Source organism: Lycium ferocissimum, chromosome 6, assembly GCF_029784015.1.
Source record: "Lycium ferocissimum isolate CSIRO_LF1 chromosome 6, AGI_CSIRO_Lferr_CH_V1, whole genome shotgun sequence".
NCBI lineage: Eukaryota > Viridiplantae > Streptophyta > Magnoliopsida > Solanales > Solanaceae > Lycium > Lycium ferocissimum.
The window spans coordinates 14,152,942-14,178,123 of record NC_081347.1 but is presented as its reverse complement, the minus strand read 5'-3'; the positions used below and the strand labels follow the sequence as shown (position 1 = coordinate 14,178,123).

Sequence of the window (25,182 nt, the reverse complement as noted above, 5' to 3'; positions counted from 1 at the left end):
CTATTTTGATTTTCAAGCCCTCGAAGAAAAATTTTGCACATCAACTGGTTGTTTGCCACGCGAAATTCTATACACTTCCTTTTCAATTGCCTTATCTCAAAATAAGAGAGGGTCCCTTTTGTCCAATTGTATAATCTTTCCTCGTTTATTGTTTCTTTTCGTGGTGAATGATTTTTTTTAATGACAACTTACGATTTGAATAGCATAAATTGACCCTATAACTATATTCTTGTGTTTTATTACAGATGTCGACTGTTATTTTTTATAGTGGTGGATTCAGAATTTTAACTCAGGAGGTTCGAAAAAACAACAAAAAGCTAAACATAAAAAATAATGTCAACGCTAGGAATCAAACCTTGGATGTTGATGAATTTTGAACATCCTAGACCACTTGAGCTAACCTTTTCAATTTGTTTAGGGTGTTCAAAACTTATATATATACACAAACGCAGAAAATCTACCCTATATGTAAAGCGTAATTTTTTGTCGAGGGTGTACGGGTGTGCCACACCCCTAAATCCCCCTTTAATATACCCACACACTCAATATATTTAGGTAAGTTACAGTTTTAGCTAGGTGGCTTAAAATATTTACTCGTTTAGCCGTAATCCTTTCTAACCGGCATAAGTGTACGCTCAATGTATATCGAGTGTATACTGAGTGCATAAAAATTATATAATCAATGTCTAATGTTTACGTCCATTAATAATACACTTGCTAAATTTTGTATAAAAAATGGTTATTTTTCATATGGACCACTTTAGAGTGATGTGTAATGTAAAAATCTCATGTCTTATCCATCGAGTTTCGAATCATTCGCCGCTGATTCTCAAAGATTTTTCAATTATAAAAAATACAAAAAAAAAAAAAAAAAAGTCGTGCAAACGGAAGACAAAGCATATGATTGGTACTCAACAATTGTTTTTTTACCTCATTAGTCATTTGACTAAGAGACTTGTAGACAAATAGTGGAAGCATTAATGCCATATACATGCAAATTAAGATTAATTTCTCATGCAAAATGCTGATATTGACTCTATACATTGTCACCCCCTTAAGGTCGCTCATGCTATATTATCCAAGTACAAAATTTTGCAACATGATTTGACATCTCTAAATTGATTGCCCAGTTTTTCCATTCTATATTGGCTGTCTATAAATAAGGAATTTGTATAAAATAACCCACAAAACACACAAATTTATTATCTATTCAAAGTTTCATAAAAATTTAGGAGGTCAAAAAATGGCTGTTGTTTACCAAAAAACGCATTGGTTCTTGGCCATCTCCTTCTTGTTCTGCTTCTTCTTGATCACTTGTCAAGGTAATTAATTAGAGAGTTTCTTTTTCTTTATTTCTTTCTAATAATTATCTCTCATTGGATGAATAAATAATCCATTTTCGAGAGAATATGACCTTTTTTCTTTTTAATGACCTTATTGTTGATCACATTTTTGGTTTCATGTTCTATTTTGCAGCAAGAAATTTGCGAGTGGACCGTTATGAAGCTCAAAAGAGTGGCCAACAACAAGTTGTTGTAAGGAATAAAGAGCAATCAAAGTATGAAGACTCAGTAGCAATAGACTTAGATTATACTCCTGCTAGAAAGAAACCTCCTATTCATAATTAAGAAAATTTATACAAACTTGGAGGTTTTATCCCATGGGGAATCCAAAATTTGGAGTCAGCCATCAGTGAGTTCTACTTTTTATACAAGTGTTGTTTTTGTAAACACATATAGCCCGAGTTAGACGCAGTAAATTCTATCAAACTCGTTGTGTCTGGTCTAGATCCTGAATGTCACAAGTTTTATCATGTACTACTTTTGTTTCCGAAATATACTTTGTAACTTGGAGGTAAGAAAAACTAATAATTAAAAAGAATTGGGAGAGTATAATCATAGAGGGTATTTAAGGAGATATATGGGAGAAGGATTTTTGAGAAATTTGAATATATCGAATTAATGTTGATGAGACCTGTATACATATACACCTTTATGAAGATATATAAAACTTCAAATGATAATTCTGAGAGATATTTTATTTTTTAGTTGATAGTTTCACGAATTCCAATTTATACAATAGCTCTAGCTTGGTTATCTATATTTCGGACAATGGCAGCATTTTGTTTGAGTATGTCACATGTATTTCTTATTTTGTCCCTTTTGGTTTCTGCTGTTAGCTTTTTCCCTAATATTTCTCTTTCCAATTTTAATGTTTGGTTTGAGAGAAAATAAGAGATATACATTAACCTTTCCCTATTTTCAGTCCCGAAATGTATATGAATTTTTTGGTGTGGCTTGATGGAAAACATTTATTGATCTCAATATTTTCTTTGTTGACAAATGTAGTTAATTTCGTAATCTGCTAATGACTTCAAGCTGATTAGTTTCATTCCTTAATAGAAATAACAAAAAAGGACGACATTCAAAAGAAAATCCGAAACTTTATTAGCTTCAATTCGGACAAGGACCAAATCATCAAAAATGTAAGTTTGAGGGGCCTAAGTAAATAAAAAAGAAAATTGAAGGGGTTGACAACTACGTTATAACAATTCAAAAGGTCTTTCGACACACATTTTTAAGAAGAAAATATCAAAATATAACCAATATTACATTAACTAATGTGCACAATCTCAAAGTTGAGTCGACTATGAATTTCCACTGTCCATGTCACTCCATTTAAGCTCTTCAGTCCGATACTATGAACATTTCACAAATATGAAAATCAAATTCTAAAACTACAAATTCGCTTTATTATCTACTGGCATATTAATCTTTGACAAAATAATATTATCACTAAAACAAAAAAGAAAATTGCCATACGCCTGAAACGATAAAACATTAAAAAAAACAACATAAAGTAAACTGAAATCTGATTAAATTCAATTGGTTTGCCAAAGCCAGCAAAACATTTCTCCAGGCAAAACACAAAATGCCCATAACAAAAGACTTAAGACTTGTGAGTTGCTACCACAAATTATTCAAGTTATACTACAAACAGCTATAACTCAACAAAAATTTAACAATCAGAAACTTTCTCATAGAACAGTAAGGTTGCTTCAGCATCAAGGACATCTTTCTCAGAAACACTGTGCACGTCGGTGTCTGAGATGCAAAACCACTGATCAACAGCTGATCCCAGTAGTCCTGCAGGATCGTCTTCACTAATTTTGGCAGTCACTCGTCTGTAAACAGTGTAATGCCCGCTACCAACTATTCCAAAGTGCTGCACCACAGAGGCTAGTCGGTACTTGTGACTTTTGAAATGTGGTATTGGGGAAGCTCCACCCTGCAATACAAAGGATAGAGGAAGAATATCACGTGAAATTAAAATTATGCAGATAAACTAACCTGGACAAACATGAACTCGCAAAGGTTATAGCAGGTTATCTGGGTCGATCATGAAGCTAAAGTCTTGATAGCACAAAGTAGTAATTTAATCCAAAAGCTCATTCCGAGAGAATAATATTGAGGGGTCGTTTGGTTGCTGGTTAAAGGGCTATTCATGCATTAAAACCAGCATAACGAGTACCCATGTTTGGTAGCATTTTAGTTTCTATGTATAAAATTTAATACACCAAGTCCGGTGTTTGGTTACCAGCTTACAATTTCGCATAGGAGGCAATCTATGTATTATTTGATGCAGGGTAGAAGGTGGAATAACTAATACATGAATAACTAAACTCTGCAATAATTAATACCTGCATAACTCTAACCAACAACCAAACGACCCCTCGGATAATATGTAGATGTTAAAAGGATAGCAAAATTCCTCTTCAACAACCCTAGATGATGTATGGAAGCATGGTGTGATAAGCGTAAATGAAATTAACAATAGTCAACTAAAAATACAGCACAACATGGGCCACATTGTCTTCCCTGCTCCAACATAGTCTCCATCTGTTCTCATGAGGTATGTACTATAAGCAGACATCACGGTATTCTGTTTGATCCTTAGAATGTGACCATGTTGGTTCAATGAAGGAAAATGAACCACGGGAATGGATGAGAATAAAAAGAAGTCTGAACACAGTAGGGCATAACATGGAAAATCTTCCCTGCTAAATTAGTCTCCATCTGTTCATAAGAAGTTAAACACAGTGAAATAAGTGGTCATATATCTTCTACTGGTTTCCTTGACAAAAGTTTTACATGCCTAATTGTGAAGCAAGATATTCACAACCCTTTTGTTCAATGACAAGGATGCACTCTACTCTAATTTTCGACTTCTAGAGAATCATTCTAGAAGCATGGTACTCCAAGCCGCGTGGCACATATCCGTTATAACTGACTGCTTCCAATTTCACAAACTTCACCTAAATGATTTTGTCCAATGGTTGAATTTAACAAACAAAAAGACTTTGAATAAACCATCTGGCTATCAAAAATTGACATTGAATTTTGACTGCCAAAGAAGTCAAAATAATGGAAAATAGAAGTTCAGGGGTTCCGACGAGCAAGTCTAATCAAACAGTAATTATTAGGGAGAGATTTAACCTGTTTGGTTCCACGAAAGCGAATTGCTTTAAATAGGCCGCTACAAGGTAGAAATAATGCTGATGTCTAACGAGCCAACTGAAATCCCTTTTTTTCTCTTGCAGTACTTGCATTAAAGTGTTCCTTTATGTGCCCCAACTTTCTAGATGAACAACTTAAATAATTTCTATCATCTAAGAGTTGCTAAAGTGGGAAATCGGGATCAATTGCCGGTTTAAAGACCTCTAGATCTCGGATCTAGACTGTAATTAGAACTTGATACGCATGTGCTAAAGTGGGAAATCGGGATCAATTGCCGGTTTAAAGACCTCTAGATCTCGGATCTAGACTGTAATTAGAACTTGATATGCATGCATCTGCCATTTCAACAAACATGGAAACTACTGTAATATTATACATAAAGGCATGCACGATTTAAGTCGCTTTAGCATCATAAGCCATAGATGCAAACATATTTTAAGAGTAACAACACCATCCAACTTAAACTAACTAGTATTATATATATTTCCCTAATGTTTCTACGACAGCACATTGAAAGGTCTGGCCATCGTTGCAGCTTGCAGATGGATATAAGATACATTCGACTAGTCTTTCACAGCAATGCTTAATTTCAAGAGAACTTATGGCTTCAAATCATTACGCATATAATACATTATGCGTGAAAGTTCAAATACGAGTAAATACCATGCCAATCATTGAGATTATCTACCTACAGCAACCGACCAACCTGATTGCCAGAATGTGGAGGCAGCTGATTTAAGCTGGTCTCCTTGTAGCCTCCAGTCTCGAGCAAACTTGATTTTGACTTTGGTGCTTTAACACCAAAACTATTTGAGAGACACAAATCAGCCGTATCGTCTACTTCAAAAAAATCTCTCTCACTTCGGGTAATGCAAGTTAACATGCCCTTATTATCATTCAGATTTAAGTAATTGAACAAAGGGAAAGGCTGCTGCTGCTGCTTTATTTGCCCGATTTGCAGATTCTCTTCCCGACTCTTTGTTCCCACTCCATTCTTCACGAAGGGAGCCAAGTCCAAAATCAACGGAAATGAAATATGGCCCTGAACAAAAAATTCAAACATTGAGGGTTTACAAAGTAGTAAAATGCACCAAAAGCATAGAAAAAAATTTGAAGATCACATTTTCCCTTAGGATAGGAGATGAACATCTGGGTGAAGATGGAAATTACGCAGTAATTGAAGTCATGTAGGTCACAAGGCTAGAGTCAAAATTTAGTAGCCAAAAGTTGTAGTTCTGATAGTCTGAAGTTGGCCCTATGCAATTAATAAATTGATTTTGCATTCGAGCAAACGAAATTGATTAGGCCAAAGTGTGAACAAGAAGTTGGTCTCTGTCTTGGATTTTTTCTGTCTGATAGTTTGATAAATGCTCAATAATCTACTTCAAAGAATCACATAATCTTGGGACAGCCAAAAGTAGAAGGGGTCTCCTCTCTTTTCAGTGGAGAATTCTATTTTAAATAAAACTGTACAATATGATACAGAAAATGCGCCCCCAGGACTTTGGTCTAGTGGTAAGAGTGCAGTGTGTGATGTGCGGGTTAGGCGTGCGTCAGGGTTCGAATCCTGCCGCATACAAAAATCTAGTATTTAATTGGAGAAGGGTAAGTGGCGGACCAATTATCCACCAAGTTCAAACCATGCACTATTGGCCCTTAGTGATTTCTCAGTTATAAAAGAACGTCTACTATAACATACCTTTTTTCGATAGGCAACTACAGTAATATTTCTCATTCAAAAATGTATACAGAGTCATGCTCTTAGATAAATTAAAATCCAAAAACCATAGCTAAGGTTAGTGTTAATATATGGAGGGTTGAGCTCAACTTTTTTTTTTTTTTGGTGAGCTCAACTTGAAACACAAGGAAAAGAAAAGCAGAAAATACCATCACTCAGTTAACCCAAAAGACAGGGCGAATATGACCAGTCAGGAAAATGGTAACTTCAAAGAAATATGACAGTTTCTGACTGCTTGAGGAACACTGGGTACAAATGCAGACCGTTTTGGTGATTCGTGCTCTAATAAAGATGAATGCTTGCATGGGGAAGCCATGTGGATGATTTTAAATTACACGGAGCACTTGGTGAAAAGACGTTTCATAACAACCACAATCCACCTCAACTAAAAATGGATTTATGATATTACAGGGCATGCCCACCAATCTCAAGGTCCATTACTGAACCACACTATCAATAAGTTTGAGATTTTTACAAGCTGATGACCTAGATGAAACAACTGAAATCAAAAGGACCAGAGTCTTCTAATTAAAGGTTCAAATCAGTCTAAAAAGAGATGAGATACGGCATTTCCTGGGGAATGGTGAGAACAAAAACAAAACAAAAAATCAATTAGGGATGGCACTAAAAGTGGCAGACACGAATCAGGACTAGAGTTGATCAAAATAAAAGGGAAAGTACATGACCCAAGCAAGCTACAAATCAATCCAAGTCTATGCCATATGCTATAATCGGATAAGCTTTCTCTTTTAGTCTTGGGTAGAATGGATTCGGCCACAACAGATTCTTTCCTTCTGCAAAGTCATTAGCTATTATGTGGAAAAAAAAGGAAGGGAACTCACAAAAGAGAACAGAATGGATTACTATGGAGACATGTTATGAATTAAGCCATTAACCACGACTGAACATAAATTGATTTTTGAGAGAGATGTTCTAGGAAATAAGGAGACTATTCTACAGATGAGGATTCTGATGATTCCAATTACACAATGGAAATGCAAAAAGCAGCTAGCTCAGATATGGAAGATAGAAATTTAAGAACTCGGAAAGTTCATAGGCATCTCGCAGATATCTGATGAATACAGGCAGCGGAATCAGTGATGTAACTGAAAATAGATGGCCAAACATTTGAATCAAAAAGAGGGAAGTAACCAACGGGAGCAGGAATTAGAACGGTGAAGTGCAACATCAGCTATGATGGGAAATCGGTGAATAGAAAATAAAAAACAGTGAATGAAATGGTACTTCAAAGATAGGCTTCCTACTGCTTCTATGGTCATTCGTCAACAGGTCAAGTCCATTATGTTGTCTAGTGTCCACCAGAACCCCATCTGGGGTTGTTCTTTTTTTCTCTAATTAAAGGTTAAATTTAATTCATCTGGGGGTTTGTTCTTACCTAATAAATTTATTTACGTATCTAAGAACAAAACCTGCCTGCAAAAATATAAGTTACCTGAAGTTTGACCTGTTCCCCGAATACATTTATAGAAGCGCGTTGTAAATGAAGACATAGAACCTGCAAGGTGACACAACTGTTAGCACATGCAAAAAAAGTCAACAAATAAAATACATAACAAAACCATTAAATCACAGAGGGCTGAAGCACCAAGTGTTAAAATTGAATCATGTTTGGATATCAAGAAACGAGTCCCCCGTCAGGTCATTCTCCTCTTGTCCAGAAAATAGTGGCATGTAAGCACGTAAAATGTTATTCCTTGCTGACGTAAAACTGTTATTTCTTGACGACCCCTTATTTTCCTCATTTTTTATTTTATTGACAGCTATATGGTCAATCCTTTTAATAAAGTCAAACCTGATTTTAGCACCTTCAATTCTTACTTGAAGAAAATAGCACTAACAACCATACCTTAGGACTCCGGCCAATACTGAGTTGCTTGAAAGTGCGTGAGAAGCTATTTGACCATGGTAATCGAGCAAGGCAAGCTAGCTCTTTGCAATCACACGAATCTTCCTCGTTGCACAGCTTAAGTTTTTCAACAATAGCCTGAGAACAAATTGCTAATTATACAGATACTAGAATGACCATAAATATGTTAAAAACAGAAACACGGAAGGGACCCATTGACCAAATTCCTGCCAAATGGTGGCATAGTTGATATGATAGCATATACATTTTGGGCTTAATATATCGACAGCCCCTTAAACTTGTCAGCAAATTTATTCCAATTGAGCACCTAAAGCTATGATAAAATGTTCCCTATTAGACACTTCTGGCTCAAATTCTGGAAAAGTTACTACACGTGTTCTCAGACGCCCATTACGTAGATAAGTTAACTACTTAAAAATATGTCATCTCTTTTAACTATACGCATTAGCCTAAATAAGCCATACAACCTCAGGTTTGTTCCAACTGAGGGTGCTGAGTATAATTAAAGGAGGTGACATACATTATGTGATTGACTTAACTACCTAATAGACGCTTGAAAACACACGCAAAAGTTTTTTCCAGAAGTTGAAACTAAAGTGTCTAATAGGAACATTTTATTCTGTGTTCACGTACTCAATCGGAACAAGCCATTGTTTGAGTTTCTAAATGAAATTTACTGGCAAGTAAGGGGCTCTTGATGTATTAAGCCTTAATTTTGCCTAGGCCATGTAAGCTCTTTTGAACCCATAGACTACAGCCACAAGCTTCAAGGTTAAGGTAGTATCCTAAAATAAGATCTGAAAACCAAGATTACCTCATTTTCATCCATTGCAGAGACAAACTTTATGGCTGCAATATGCCAACAGTGGCTGCACTTATAGTTTTCAAGTTGTTCTGCGACAAAGAACTGCTTCAGGCAATGCTCCACGGAACACCCAGGCATCTAACATTATGTTTGCAGAATACATCATTATGAATAGAATCAAATTAAGGCACTAAAAACATATGATAATTGAGTTTTAAACTTACAATAGCCCCACTGCTGCTTGACACTGGAACAAGATGCAAACTATGAAACAACTGAAAATCCAGAGAGATCTGAAGAAAAACAACACAATATGAATAAGTCAACTATGAATGAAGATCCAGAAGATAGAGAATACAAGATGTCACTTATTTACAGCTTACTATAGAGAATACAAGATGTCACTTATTTACAGCTTACTATACAAAGTAAAAGGACCAAACTTTAACTTATACAGCCCCACTTACAAAATAATGACCTAGATGACAGAGACTTGCCATATAATATGCATGGAAGGAGGACTAAAAACTATTCAAGAGGCATGTTGATGAGAATATAAGAGAACTTGCACAATCATGTCCTCCAAGAAAGTTAAAGCTCAAAGCAAGCAGAACTAGAGACAAAATCCTCAAAAGGACCTAATAAGATGACATAAAAATGTAAAATGGTACTATTAAGGTACCACTTTTTAATTAAGTTTTGACCTTTTCTCGCTTTCAATGTACTCCCTCTGTCCCAATTTATGCGATGGTATTGACTGGGCACAAAGCTTAAGAACGAAAGGAAGACTTTTGAAACTTGTGGTCTAGAATAAACCTTAGATAATTGTGTGGCTATAATCTCATTCAGGGTACAATGGAAAGTTAAAGTTAAATATATCGTGCTTTTTGGGACTGACTAAAAAGGAAGGAGTGTCACATAAATTGGACAGAGGGAGTACTAGAGATATCAAACAGCTAATTGTTTTCTAAAAAAAGGGATTATCCATTAGTTAATAGTTTCTTTCCTTTTACAGCAACTTGAAATGAATATCTCAGATTGCATGCGTGCCTAGGCTAGCACAGCAAAGCAACTATATAATATTCCTTGTAAATGTAGCAAACCTGTTCTATGACGAGCAAAAAGATACAGCAGTCTATTAATAATTAAATTGTATGATTGTAAATGTTCTTTCAAGTACCATTCAACCTGAAACGAACAACTTTGGCAGGTTAAAAAGCTACCAAGAATCCCATCGAAAGGCCCAAGAAAACTTTGCTTCCATCTCTCCTGTTCACTTTCTCCTGCCTTCCTTTGTGTAACAATCCTACAATTAGGAAGCGTAGTTACATCCGCCAAAGAACTGTGATCATGAACATAAGATTCTGACAATTCGGCTCTTAAAGAAGATATAAGATGGGAGAGTGCTTCCTCTGCATCCTACATTAGGAAATATAAGTTAACACATTAGGACTAGTGATGATTGTCCGCATATTGTGAAGAAAAGTGTACCTGCTGGCTAGTTAGATTGAAATTAGGAATGTGACTAGTCATGGCATGCATCAATCTCCTTGGACTTAGAACAGCTCGTCCATGTCGCGCTATACTTAATTCTGCAGAACATCACACCAATCTTATCATTGAGCATTTAGACATTACTTACTTGTAATAAGGAGGAGTCCTCCCCTTCACGTTTATTTCTTGAAAAAAAAACGTAGCTCTTTGATTAGGACTAACAAATGTAAAAGAGTGGACAACTTCAAGTATTCAAAAAGGGCGCCGGAGGCCTCAAACTCATCAGGAGATGGAGAACGAGAAAACAAAAGATTCTCAACAGGAATGTATCAACAACTGCCCTTCCATATAGACCGTCATGAACTTTGTCAATAGATTCCTAGTTTTATATTGATCTTGATTAGTTCTAGCTTAGTTTTTTTGTGAATTACTTGACTCAATGGAAGGAGGCAGAGCCCTCCAACTCAAGCACGAAATCAGTGGTGAGTCAACAATCAGGCTGATTTGGCTAAACAAAAGACTTGGTGATTAGTAGTTGGTTTGACAAGAGCAATTTGATCTTATTGACTTGAGTTTACTAGATCGAAAATTTATAACATTCAAGGCAGCTTTGGATGCTTGTGGAGATAGGGCTGGGGAAAGATTGAACCCGATTCCTACGGCAATGAATATGAGCGCGAATGAAATTCCTAGGGAGTTATACATTTGTGTATTGATAAGACCGAACTCTTCCACAGGTAAGAGTGAGAATGTACCTCTAATACTTTTTACATCAATGTAACATGTAGGGGTCTATGCCAAACCCCCTCCCCCGAAGCCTCAAGAAGGCTTTAAAATGGACTAATACATAAAGAACCATGGTTCCAACTTATTATAGCAGAACCAAAGCAAATTAAGTACTATAACCAAAATTTGAGGTAAAAGCTTTCAACTTCTTCCCTTGAATCTCAGAGAACTAACAAATCGAGATAAATTATCTATAGATACCGCCTACATTCTGTTAAGGACGACAACTCTCTTCATCGTAATAACTATTTCAAAATAAGAAGATTTTCTGAAGAGTCAAACCCAATTTCAAAAACACAAACTCTTGTTCTCCTATAACACGACTCTTGTTTTCCTGTTCAAAATCATAACATAAAATTATGGAATGATCTAAACAATTCAGTTTACATGTTCCAATTTGCAGCTTTTTGGTCTTTTATATAAGCATCGTCTTTGTAGTGCTCGCCACTAAGGTTGGGCATAGTTTGGGCAAAACCGAAATCCATTTTTTTTGGATTTTTGGATTACGGATTGGATTCTGGATTTAACTTTTAAAAGTTTCAGATTTGGGACTTTTGATTTTCATATCCGAAATTTTTGTACCTAATATATATCTCTACCTACCAATTAGACATAAGCCCATATACCTAAAAGTAAATCTAATACTACCCTACTAAATTGGTCAATATACCTTATCAGGCTAATGAATAGTGCAAATTGAGATGCATTTACTGTGACCGTATTTTCCATTGTCATTTGAGGAGTTGTGGCACAAGATCCTTAAGGAAGCATATTAATTGATGTTTAAATCGCATAGAGTTTATAAGAACTGAGTAGTGGTTGACTTTAATATGAACTATTAGTAATGTGATCTATATAGGCATGATTTTACTTTGTTTGGATTAAGAATTTCCTTAATAATGGTTTCATTGCTTGATTGAACATTTTATTTGGATGATTTTGGTGGAAATGAAAAATTAGTAAGGCAATTTGACATAAATATTTTATTAGGATGTTCATTTTTGTAAGAAGAAGAAACTCAACTTATAAGCTCAAAACCGGAAAATTCAAAATAATCAAACCGATCAATCTGGAACCGAACGTAAGGAAACCGATCCAGTTCGAACTTATTCGGATTGCATTTGGATTTTAATTTCTTGAATCCGAGAAGCAAAAATCCAAACCGAAGTTTTCATATCCAATCTGAACTGCCCAAACGCCCACCCCTACTCGCCACACCCTCCAATGTATAACCGTTTTGTGCATATGCAGTTGTGCTCAATCAATCCATTATTTACTAAAATGCAATTAATTTATCTCTAAAATTTGTGTGTTATTCCATAAGCTCTACCTATCTATCAGTTCTACCAGCACAAGATCTTCTTCATTTTTATTTGGTATCCACATTTGCATTCGAATAGAACTCAAATAGGTACTTACTCATACAAGTTCGTTCAACCGAACTGCCCAAACGCACATGCCTACTCGCCACACCCTTGAACGTATAACCATTTTGTGCATATTTAGTTGTGCTTAATCAATCCATAATTCGCTAAAATGCAATTAATTTATCATTAAATTCATGCTTTATTCCATAAACTCTACCAAGCTATCAGTTCTACCAGCACAACTTCTTCATTTTCATTTAGTATCCACGTCGGCATTCATACTATAGGTCACCGGTTCGAGCCGTGGAAGCAGCCACTAATGCTTGCATTAGGTTTTGCGGCCCTTCTCCGAACCCTACTAATGCCCGATGCGTTGTGCACCGGGCTGCCCTTTATCCACGTTTGCATTCAAGTAGAACTCAAATAGACATATATTTATTCATACTAGTTCGTTCAGCCGCCCAAATTCTACTATCTCAAATTTCAAAACTCACCTTCTATGAGCGAAGCCAAAGTAGAAACAACTGGCAAATCTTCACTTCCTTCCTTTGATGGACCCTCATATTCCTCCACAACTTGCTCAAGATATTTGCTAAAGCTCTTACAGCTAGCTAACGCCTAATCCAACATCAACATATATCAAAAAAAATCATCAAAAAACTAGTCTTTACAAAAATTTAGACTAACCAATTTACAAAATTCAAGAAATGCTGAAGAAGAAAAATCCCACACTAAATTTGCTAAAGCTCTTACAGCTAGCTAAAGCCTAATCCAAAATAAACTTATATAAAAAATCATCAAAAACCTAGTCTTTACAAAAATTAAGACTTAACCAATTATCAAAATTCAAGAAATGCTGAACTGAAAAAACCCTACACTGAATTTGCTAAAGCTCTTACAGCTAGCTAAAGCCTAATCCAAAATCAACATATATAAAAAATCATCAAAAACCTAGTCTTTACAAAAATTAAGACTTAACCAATTTACAGAATTCAAGAAACTGAATTAAAAAATGCAACACTAAATTTGCTAAAGCTCTCACAGCTGGCTAAAAAACAATCTTTTGCCAAGTAATTCATCACATTAGCAAAATTCAAAGAAATGTGGATTGAGAAAGTAAAGATTTTATCTTTACCTGTAAAACAACATTCAAGAAGCAATTGTTTCCAAGATTTTGTAATCCAGGTATTATCCAATAATTTTTGGAACTATATTTCTCTACTACCATGATGTTTTTGAGTTCAAGAAATGCTGAATTAAAAAAAATCCAACACTAAATTTGCTAAAGCTCTTACAGTTAGCTAAAGCCTAATCCAAAAATCAACATATATAAAAAAAAATCATCAAAAACCTTGTATTTACAAAAATTTACTTAACCAATTTACAGAACTCAAGAAAGGCTTAATTAAAAAAATCCCACATTAAATTTGCTAAATCTCTGACAGCTGGCTAAAAAAACAAACTTTTGTCAAGTATATCCCAATTAGAAAGAAATGATTTTGTCTTCACCTGTAAAACAACATTCAGGAAATAATTATTTCCAAGATTTTGTAATCCAGGTATAATCCAATAAAACAACATTCAAGAAAGGTTGAATCACAAAATTCAACACTAAATTTGCTAAAAGTCTGACACCTGACTTAAAAGTCAAACTTTTATCAACAAAATTCAAGAAAGGACTAATCTTTACCTGTAAAACAACATTCAAGAAACAATTATTTCCAATATTTTGCAATCCAGGTATCATCCAATAATTTTTTCAGCTACGTTTCTCTAATACCATGATGTTTCTGAGTTCACCTTATCTTTACAAAATTCAAGAAATGCTGAATTAACAAAATCCCACACTAAATTTGCTAAATTTACAGCTAGCTAAAGCCTAATCCAAAAATCAACATATATCAAAAAAAATCATCAAAAACCTGTTATTTTACAAAAATTAAGACTAACCAATATACAAAATTCAAGAAATGCTGAATTAAATAAAACCCGACATTAAATTTGCTAAAGTTGTGACACCTGACTAAAAAATCAAACTTTTATGAACAAAATTCAAGAAAGGGACTAATCTTTACCTGTAAAACAACATTCAAGAAGCAATTATTTCCAAGATTTTGCAATCCAGGTATAATCCAATAGTTTTTTGAACTATGTTTCTGTGATACCATGATGTTTCTAAGTTTACCATCTTTTATTGCAAATATAAAACCAGCAATACTAAGTAGAGTTGCAACAACTGAGACTTGAACACCATGAGCAGTAACCCAATGGGACTTAAACCCATGTTTGAATTTGTACATAAGTGAATAAGAGTCTATATTTCCATTAATTTTCATGTCTAATATTTGATTGATCTCTATTTCAACAACTTAGAATAGGGAATAGTGGTGAGAATTCAAATAGCAGATACAAAACCATAAGGTTTTTAAACCCTCCATAGGTCCTTCTCATGGCCGCTTCGTTTTCTTTTTCCTTTTTTTTTCTTTTTTTTCTTTTTCCACTTATTTTGTGCTTTAAATAGATCTCTCATGTATTTTTTCCCCATCTTTTATATTCCCCCTGTCCCAATTTACGTGGGCATCATTTGAGACACAAAGCTTAAGGAAAAAAGTAAGAAAATTTTTAAAGTTATTATAAAATAATAAAGCAAGCAAGAAGAATATTGTAGAGAAAGAGAGAAGAGATGAGAATTATTTATTTCTCTTGGGGGATTGATTTACAATGAAGGAGAACCTCTATATTTATAGGGGAAAAGTTACTTGATCCCAAAGTTACTAACCCTAATATTTTTCCTAAAGATAGACATCCACAATAATAAATAATATTTATAACACTCCCCCTTGGATGTCTATTTGATAGATAATGTGTCTCGTTAAAACCTTACTAGAAAAAACCCAGTGGGAAAAAGTCTAGTGAAGGAAAAAAAGTACACATTTCTAATAATACGCTATTTGGTTGCCTCATTGAAAAAGCCTTACAAGGAAAAATCCAGTGGAACAAAAACCTTGAAAGGGAAAAAGAATACAACGCGTATTAACTCCCCCTGATGAGAACTTCAATCCAAAAATTTGAATCTTCACATCTTCACTAGAAAGTTGTTGTTGATATAGACTTGGTGAACAAATCAGCCATATTATCACTCGAACAATTTGTTGCACCTTGATATCACCATTCTTTTGGAGCTCATTTGTGAAGAACAACTTTGGTGAAATGAGCTTTGTCCTTTTAAGAATCCACTCTTTAGTTGGACTATGTATGTTCTTTGCATCTTCAGTCTTTGGATAGAGTTGCATCAGCACATAATATTGTTGAAATCACTCCAAGTGCATTCCTAACTTGCTTTATAAACAGATATTACCTTTATATGATTTGACTGTCATGTAAAACAACATCGCATGACCATAATCCCTCATAGTCATAGCAAAATATATAAATGCATCAATTGCACAAAGATATGGCACTTCTGGATCAAAAAATTCTGCAAGTTTCTCATTTCAACTTCTTTCAGCAGATAATCTATTTCTTTTCAAAACTCTTCAAGAGTTTCAATAATTCTCAAGTCATCAACTTGCACTAACAATATGACAGATTTTGATTTCCACAAAAATGTAGGGATAAATAGACCCTTAATCATTAAACATTCATTAAGGTGATTAAATCACATTCACCTTGCTTGATTTAATTCATAATAACAAACAAAACTTCTAGAATTTATATATGCTTTAGGCATTCAAAATTCTTCAGGAATTTTCATATAATTTTGTCAAGTAATTCATATAGGATATGACAACATCTATTTCTATTTAAATATGTGACATCTTCTGGTGTCCGGACAACAGGTCCAATAAACTTTACGCTTACCAAGGTGCGTCATTTCACTTTATAATAATTTCTACATTAGCATGCTTTAGGAGACGTAGAATTTAGATCCTCACAATCTTTTACAATATTGCGCTATATTGTACCAAAGATATCGTCGACGATATATCATTTGTATCGGTTCGCAATGTGACATAACTTATTGAGATCTCATCACTTCCATTATTTTTAGGTACCTAACCTCTCATGAGGTTTCATGAAGTGTTATGTCGCAGGCTCTTCAAGAGCACATTGCCTCCTTATAATGATCATTAACCATTTGCTTCTCTTTCTTTTCAATGATTATTGCGTTTAGAACCGATTGGTCTACCACGTTTCATGCATGCGTTAGACTCTGTCCTTCAGGGACATGAATTTAATAGGAGCGTTTTGCAGCTGAAGTTAGAAATTAATTTTGGGTTGGCAAATGCTTCTAGCATTTGAGTAGAATTATCTTTTGAATGAGGATCATACTAATGATATATAATTCATTACATATTCCTCAGCTGCTTATTCTCTCCCCTTTATGTTAGAAAAACTAACATACACCCCATTTTCTTTGGGGGAATCCATCTTTATGCATCATGGTAGATTAATTAATCGTATACCACATATAAAAAACTGTTAGATGGAAATATCTGGTTTCTAACCCTGAACCAATTGTGAGGGGAAAATTTATCATAATTTATTGATCTGAAGCATACAAGTGATGTTGTATAAAATATATCATATCTCAGACCAGCATATGAAGCTTTGTTCTCATAAGCAATGGTTTAACTATTTATCGGAGCATTCAACGCCAAACCAGCTTGGTATAAACTAGCATTAACAAGATGAATTATCTTGATTACATAATCTGAAAATTGTGCTCTCAACTCAATTATTTTGAGCAAGTAACTTTGTATATGTCAAACTGCGGGTTGACAATAAACGCACATGTGACCATCTTATTGATGCATCTATTTAAGACATCACATAACAAGTGAACGAGCCCATATTCACCTTTTATATTTTTCCAGAATTTAGGGAATTCAATCCAACATTAGCCAGTATAATCAACTTATCATGAGAACAAGCAACAAAAATAATTCCTTGAAGAATCTTCTAGTTCTTCAATATATGCCAAATACTCAATTTTCACATCATATTTGAATCGGGATGGCCAAACCGCTCATGCCGACTAATAAAACTATTTATACTAGTAAACTTCAGGTTTACCGTATCATGTGCTATATGTTTTAGTAAACTTCTGGTTTACTATGACATGAATTATTTTTTGCACCAATAAACTTCTCGTTTACCATGTGATTCAATATGCTTATATTTGTGTAGTACAATTTGGAGAATAAAGAGGGTAACCATTCATATACATATTTCTTACCCACTATAATTTTCAAGATATTTAATCCTCCTATCATTTATAACTTCAATATGATAGCCATTTACTTTAGTAAACTTCGGGTTTACTATAACTTGTATTTCAATCATAACGCCTTCGTATATTACAATCTAAAACGAATGACATAATACTATATAAGCTTTTCTGGAGCCTTTAATTTATTCTCCGTAATCACATATTGTTTGGACACTACTAGTGTCATGATCTTCTAGATAAATAGTCAGCTCTTCTGGAGCCCTTAATTGATTTTGTACTATCAAATATATTTTAGATACTGCTGGTATCATAAAAGAAATTTTAGTTAAACACTGCTGGTGTCATGAGATGAACAATAATTAAATGGACATGTAAAAACAATAGTAGAATTCAAAATTTGCTACTTCGGGAGCAGATTTCTGAGTCCGCTACTTCGGGAGCAGATTTCTGAGTTTACTACTTCGGGAGTAAATCATAAAATATTTAGAATATTTTCTTTTTCAATTATTCTACCTCTTCTAGCGGTGAAACCAATTATAATTTTTACATCATCGCATTCACTTCAGGGAACAGATATGTATTTATTATATTTATCAAAAGTTCTCAGTCTTCAAGAATGGAACATAATCATATGAACGTGTCTTAACCATATAAAATTATGGTCGCTTAGAACCTCTTTTAAAATATTGCTACTTCGAGAGCAAATCGAGGTATGCATATAATGTAGAGATTTTTCTCTAACATATTTCCAATATAAACCACAATATATAGGCCTATGTATAAATCATCACTTCTGGTGATCATGAATATAGATAAATTTATTGATACTTTAGACTTGTGAAGTATTAATGCCACTTCTGGTGGTCATTCTAAAAACAAGTATCAACTTAACCACGACATACTAATATATAAACATAGCACGTAACCTTAGAAGTGAATAAAAAAATATTAAACCAACAATAATGAGCAAAGGCTCAAATCACTTTACCTGAGATGGACATCACAATTGTTCGTCAAAGTTTACTAAAATCGAATCTCATGAAAAACGGTAAACATACCTTAATTACATCACACTTGACTTGTTTTCCTCCACTACGAGAAGAATATTGCAGATCGAGGCATAAATATAGAAGAATTTTTCTCTAACATATCTTCCTTTATAATCACAATAAGATCATAAAAATATTACCACTTCTGGTGGTTATATATTTGTTGTGAACTCTACCAGAGTTTCAGTGCTTCTTTTAGTACCAGCAGTTGCCTTCGTTAACCTCTTAGAGACGGTAGTATATACGATTAACAGTACCACCGATCCTTAATCTTTATTATATCAACTAATTATAAAATATTAGATAGAAATTTTAATAAACCAAAGCTGCGGGTTCATTGTTGATAACTGAGGGTATTAAGGCATTGAGCAATATTCTAGAGAAGTAACCACACAGTGATAAATATATGGATCACATAATTGTCATCCTTGTTTTTACGTTAGATAGACCATGATTTTAAATAAATGAGTAAAATCAAAAGTAGATTCAATCTACATACATGTGGTAGTACCTATTAGCATACCTGATTGATCAAAAACCAATGAAAAGCATTTTGTAGATGAATATTAATAACGTAGATCTTAACTTCACTAGTCTATAAATAAATAGTAGGTGTGAACATCTATGAAACATTAATCACATATTTAACGCCATTCTATATTAGTCTGACGAGAAGCATACCAAATTTATTGCAATATAAAAGTTTGTCATATTATAATCATTCACTGGAAACTTAAGAAAACAATAAGTTTAGCAGGTTAACTGATTAATTGTTATCATCATATAGTGTCCGCATAAACAAAGGAATTTTGAGATTGCCAGATAAAATCATTGTTGGGTTTTGATATTGGTGAATGGGAAATGATGGGATGAAAAGTGAAGGGAATGTAAAAGGTCCCTTTTGCTTTGGTTAAAGCATTTGTCCCACATAGGAAAAAGAGAGGAAAAGAGAGGTGTATATATTACATTATACCTTCTCTAGTTGCTAAAAGGGTTGAGGGGGCAAGGACCCCTTGCGCCGTCGTCGTCGCTTGCTCGGCTCAGCTTTGGGTTTGGGTTTGGAAAAGATTGATTGATTATCTTTTTGGACAAACTTTTCTTTAATTATTTAATTAATTATTTAATTAATTAATTAATTAATTATTTAATTAAATAGAAAATCGACCCTGACCCGCGACTTGTGACCGACCCACTCCGTTTTCTCTTTCCGGATATTTTCGAATTTCCCTCCAAAAACCGGTGACCGATCCGAATGGTTGCAAACATTCGGAATCGGTACCTCCATGCTTATAAATTCCTTCATTTTTCCGTAATTCGGTACGAATTTTTTTCGCGCTCAAAACCTTTCTCTCCAAAACTCTGTTGTTTATTCAGTGTGATACACTACCGTTGAGTGGTTTGCCGCTACCGAATTTGGAGTACTACTATTACGGTAAGATAATCGTTCTATCTGGGAGGGGATATTCCATCAACCTCGAGTGTGAGGGGAATAATTTCCTTAAGGACACACTTTGAACTAAGTGGGCTCGATTATATTCTGAAAATATTTTTTATTTTCCAACACTGTTTCTGTTCATTTTCCAGTTTCTGTAGTTTACTGGTTTTAAGTATTTTATACTGTGTAATCTGTTTTTACTAAGTGTTTTACAGATTCTGTTGAAACTTTATTTAAACTTATACAGATTATTTTATTGAACAATCTTAAGGAAATTACCTATAATATTATAATCTGTATTCTGTTTAAGGAGATTAAAACTTGTGTAGTTTTCTACTCCATATGAATATTAGTATTCTGACTCGAAGATATAAAAACTTCGTTGGAATACCAAAGTTCATAAGTATCCGCAATTTGAAGAAATAAAATCTTCATCGTTTAAGTTTGTGATTTAATTGCTATTCGGTTTTATTAACTAAAACAGTTTTTGTCGATTTGACAAAGTGACAAAGAAATAATGGCAATTGAGACCGGAACTCCCTCTCGCGACCGAAACTCCCTCTCGCGAATATTGCACCGGCGGTTACTCCTACAACCCGTACCGTGCCACCGGGCCGAGAAACCGCGAAGTTCACCGGTGCCAACTTTAAAGGATGGCAACAAAGAATGTTCTTTTGGCTTACCACCCTTGGTATGCAAAAGTTCACCGGTGAGGACCCTCCCGTGCTGCCGCCGACATGCACGACAACCAAAAGTTTATGGTTACCGAGGCTTGGAAACAAAGCTGATTTTTTGTGCAAAGGCTACATTTTGAGTGCCTTAGAAGATGACTTGTACAACGTCTACGGTGCAGAGAGACCTCCAAAGAACTATGGAGTGCACTTGAAAAGAAGTACAAAATCGAAGATGCTTGCTTGAAGAAGTTTGTGGTTGCCAAATTCCTAGACTACAAAATGGTGGATGGAAAAACCGTTGGAACCCAAGTTCAAGAGCTTCAACTTATCTTCCATGACCTTATTCTTTGAAGGTATGGTAGTGAATGAAGCGTTCCAAGTGGGCGCAATGATTGAGAAGTTGCCGCCCTCATGAAAGATTTCAAGAATTATCTTAAGCACAAGAGAAAGGAAATGAAGTTGGAGGATCTTGTGATTCGTCTCAAGATCGAGGAAGATAACAAAACCGCTGAGAAGAGGTACCGTTAGAGTTCACCGATTGAAGGGGCAAACGTCGTTGAAGATACTGCTCCGAAAAAGAACAAGAAAAGGAAGAGGCCTTCTGGAAAGGAGAAGGATCATAACAAGAAAAAGTTCAAGGGCAACTCGTTATAATTGTGGTAAACGAGGCCATAAAGCTCCCGACCGTCGTGCCCCCAAGAAGGACAAAGAGAAAAACAAGGGTCGAGCAAACATGGTGGTAGATGTTGATGACTGTGTGCAATCTTTGTCTCGAGTGCAACACAGGTTGGTAACCCAAAAGAGTGGTGGCTTGATTCGGCGCCACTCGACATGTGTGTGCCGTTAAGGAAGCATTTGCAACCTACACTCCCGCTGGACCCGAAGAGGAGCTATACATGGGAAATACTGCAACAGCCAAAGTTGAAGGATATGGAAGGTTCTGTTGAAGATGACACCTGGAAAGGTGCTGACTCTCAACAACGTCATGCACGTTCCAACAATTAGGAAGAACCTAGTTTCAGCCGCACTACTCGTGAAAAATGGGTTTAAGTGCGTCTTTGGTTAGTGATAAATTTGTACTTAGTAAGAATGACATGTTTGTAGGAAAGGGCTACCTCACCGAGGGTCTTTTCAAACTTAATGTAATGGTTGTTGACAGTATTAATGGAAAATCTGCTTCTTCTTACTTATTGGAGTCAAATAATTTATGGCATGTTCGTTTAGGACATGTCAATTACAAAACTTTGTGAAAAATGATTAATCTTGAAATATTGCCTAAATTTGAGTGTAATATATCTAAATGTCAAATATGTGTTGAATCAAAGTTTGTTAAGCATTCGTATAAGTCTGTTCAAAAGAATTCAAATCCTTTAGACTTAATCCACACTGACATTTGTGATATGAAGTCAATACCATCTCGCGGTGGGAAAAAGTATTTCATAACTTTTATTGACGATTGCACTCGATATTGTTATGTTTATTTGCTAAATAGTAAGGATGAAGCAATAGAAGCATTTAAGCAATATAAGAATGAAGTCGAAAATCAATTGAATAAAAAGATTAAAATGATTAGAAGTGATAGGGGTGGGGAATACGAATCTCCTTTTGCAGAAATATGTTTAGAATATGGAATCATCCATCAAACTACTGCCCCCTACACACCACAATCCAATGGAGTTGCGGAAAGGAAAAATCGGACATTGAAAGAAATGATGAATGCTTTACTAATCAGTTCCGGTTTACCGCAGAATTTGTGGGGGGAAGCTATCCTTACAGCTAACCGAATACTCAACAGAGTACCCCACAGCAAAACACACTCTATTCCTTATGAAAAATGGAAAGGAAGAAAACCCAACTTGAAATATTTTAAAGTGTGGGGGTGTCTAGCAAAGGTACAAGTTCCTTTACCCAAAAGGGTGAAAATAGGATAAAAAACCGTGGACTGTGTTTTCATTGGATATGCAACAAACAGTAAAGCATGTAGATTTTTGGTTCATGATTCTGACAATCCCGAAATTCATAATAATACGGTAATTGAATCTGATAATGTTGAATTCTTTGAAAACATCTATCCGTATAAAATTGAATGCGAGTCGTCGAATGAAAGATTTAAATGACCACGGGAAGAACCAATGGAGAATGCCCCTAGCGAAGAAGATCCAAGGCGTAGCAAACGTCAAAGGACATCTACTTCCTTCGGTCCAGATTTTGTGACATTCCTGCTTGAAAATGAGCCTCAAAATTTCAAGGCGGCTATGTCATCTCCTGATTCAGCATTTTGGAAAGAGGCAGTCAATAGTGAGATTCAATCAATCTTAGATAACCACACATGGGAAGTGGTTGATCTTCCTCCTGGAAACAAGCCTTTAGGTTCTAAATGGATTTTTAAAAGGAAAATGAAAGCTGACGGCACTATTGACAAATATAAGGCAAGGCTTGTGGGCAAAGGTTGTAGACAAAAAGAAGGTCTTGATTATTTTGACACATACTCGCCTGTAACAAGAATAACGTCCATTCGGGTGTTAGTGGCTCTGGCAGTCGTGTATGGTCTTGAAATTCACCAAATGGACGTTAAAACAGCTTGCTTAAATGGTGATTTGGAGGAAGAAATTTACATGGAACAACTTGGAGGGTTTTGTGGTTCCTGGTAAAGAAAAGAAAGTGTGCAAACTTGTAAAGTCGCTTTATGGACTTAAACAAGCACCCAAACAATGGCATGCTAAATTTGACCAAACCATGTTGGCAAATGGCTTTAAAATCAATGAGTGTGATAAATGTGTTAACATTAAAAACACTCCAGGCCACGAAGTCATTGTTTGTTTGTTTGTATGTTGATGACATGCTGATAATGAGCAAAGATATGATAGATATAAATGCTACAAAGCGCATGCTGGCTAGCAAATTTGACATGAAAGACTTAGGAGTTGCTGATGTAATCCTAGGAATCAGAATTCAGAGAACTCCACAAGGTATAGCATTATCACAGTCTCACTACATAGAGAAAGTACTTGACAAGTTCAAGTACTTGGATTTCAAGATTGCCAGAACTCCAATTGATGTGAGTTACGCACTTCAAAAGAATGAAGGTGAAAGTAAATCACAAGGGGATATGCGAGAGTGTTGGGAAATCTGATGTATATCATGAATTGTACACGACCAGATATAGCATGTGCTATTAGCAAACTGAGTCGGTTTACAAGTAATCCCAATCACACACATTGGATGGCAATGAAACGAGTTTTGGGGTATCTGAAACATACTCAAGACTATGCTTTGCATTATAATAAATATCCCGAAGTGATTGAGGGATATAGTGATGCAAATTGGATCACTGGATCGTCTGAAGTTAAATCCACGAGCGGATATGTTTTCACAATTGGGAGTGGAGCAGTGTCTTAGAAAGCATCCAAACAGACTTGCATCGCCCGTTCCACTATGCAATCTGAATTCATAGCTTTAGACAAGGCCGGTGAAGAAGCTGAATGGCTCCGGAATTTCTTAGAAGATATTCCATTCTGGCCCAAACCTTTGGCTCCTATATGTATACATTGTGACAGTCAAGCAGCAATAGGTAGGGCAGGGAGCGTAATGTATAACGGAAAATCTCGTCACATACGACGGAGACACAATACCGTTAGACAACTCCTTTCAAGTGGCGTTATCACGATTGACTATGTAAAGTCAAGAGATAACGTAACGGATCCGCTTACAAAAGGCTTATCTAGAGAGGGAGTTAGTAGATCATCAATGGGAATGGGGTTAAGGCCGAGGACAAGTCATCATGGCGGTAACTCTGCCTAGCAGACTGGAGATCCCAAGAGCTAGGTTCAAGGAGATCAAACAAAGTTGTGACTGACGGTTCAACATTGTCAAATAACTCAACCCATTCTCGAATGAAGATAATGTTCAGAAATAAGGATAAAATTTTATGGCTTGTTAATGAGTTAATCAAGCATTAAGGTTTTTTAATGATTATCTAAATCTGGCAGTGTATGACCAGATAATGTGGCTATAGGACCACATGTTTAGAAATCACCTATGTGAGTGTTAAGTGTAAGCCGCTTTAAAGGGGAATGACAGTGAAGGCCCATTCTCTATACACTCATGAAATCAGGCGGTGTTCATGGCTGAAACGAACACAACCGTGAGAACCATAAACGGTTGAGGGTTGATTGTGTGACTTATGTTGTCTAGGT

General features: G+C 35.3%; 2 protein-coding genes and 1 long non-coding RNA gene across 6 annotated transcripts; 2 read left to right on the top strand and 1 right to left on the bottom strand.

Annotated features, from left to right (window-relative positions):
* Window positions 1-1,191: 1,191 nt before the first annotated feature.
* On the top strand, window positions 1,192-2,102 carry LOC132060677 (uncharacterized). The gene is made up of 2 exons (XR_009415979.1): window positions 1,192-1,322; window positions 1,477-2,102. It is a non-coding gene; the product is annotated as an uncharacterized LOC132060677 (long non-coding RNA).
* Window positions 2,103-2,855: 753 nt separating this feature from the next.
* LOC132059385 (ubiquitin carboxyl-terminal hydrolase 27) lies at window positions 2,856-15,082 on the bottom strand. Of its 4 annotated transcripts, none has more exons than XM_059451980.1 (10): window positions 14,671-15,081; window positions 13,090-13,213; window positions 10,440-10,540; window positions 10,137-10,367; window positions 9,173-9,241; window positions 8,958-9,086; window positions 8,123-8,260; window positions 7,709-7,771; window positions 5,224-5,559; window positions 2,856-3,288 (listed from the first exon to the last, which is right to left on the bottom strand). In XM_059451980.1, the coding sequence occupies exons 1-10, from the start codon at window positions 14,929-14,931 to the stop codon at window positions 3,019-3,021; spliced, it is 1,722 nt and encodes a 573-aa protein (XP_059307963.1). In that variant the 5' UTR covers window positions 14,932-15,081; the 3' UTR covers window positions 2,856-3,018. The 4 variants fall into 4 exon arrangements, with proteins under 4 accessions (XP_059307963.1, XP_059307967.1, XP_059307965.1 ...); XM_059451984.1 differs by lacking the exon at window positions 14,671-15,081 and adding an exon at window positions 14,286-14,395; XM_059451982.1 differs by lacking the exon at window positions 14,671-15,081 and adding an exon at window positions 13,731-13,860.
* Window positions 15,083-23,732: 8,650 nt separating this feature from the next.
* On the top strand, window positions 23,733-24,119 carry LOC132061138 (uncharacterized mitochondrial protein AtMg00810-like). Its single transcript, XM_059454003.1, has one exon. The coding sequence runs from the start codon at window positions 23,733-23,735 to the stop codon at window positions 24,117-24,119; it is 387 nt and encodes a 128-aa protein (XP_059309986.1).
* The last annotated feature ends 1,063 nt before the right edge of the window (window positions 24,120-25,182 follow it).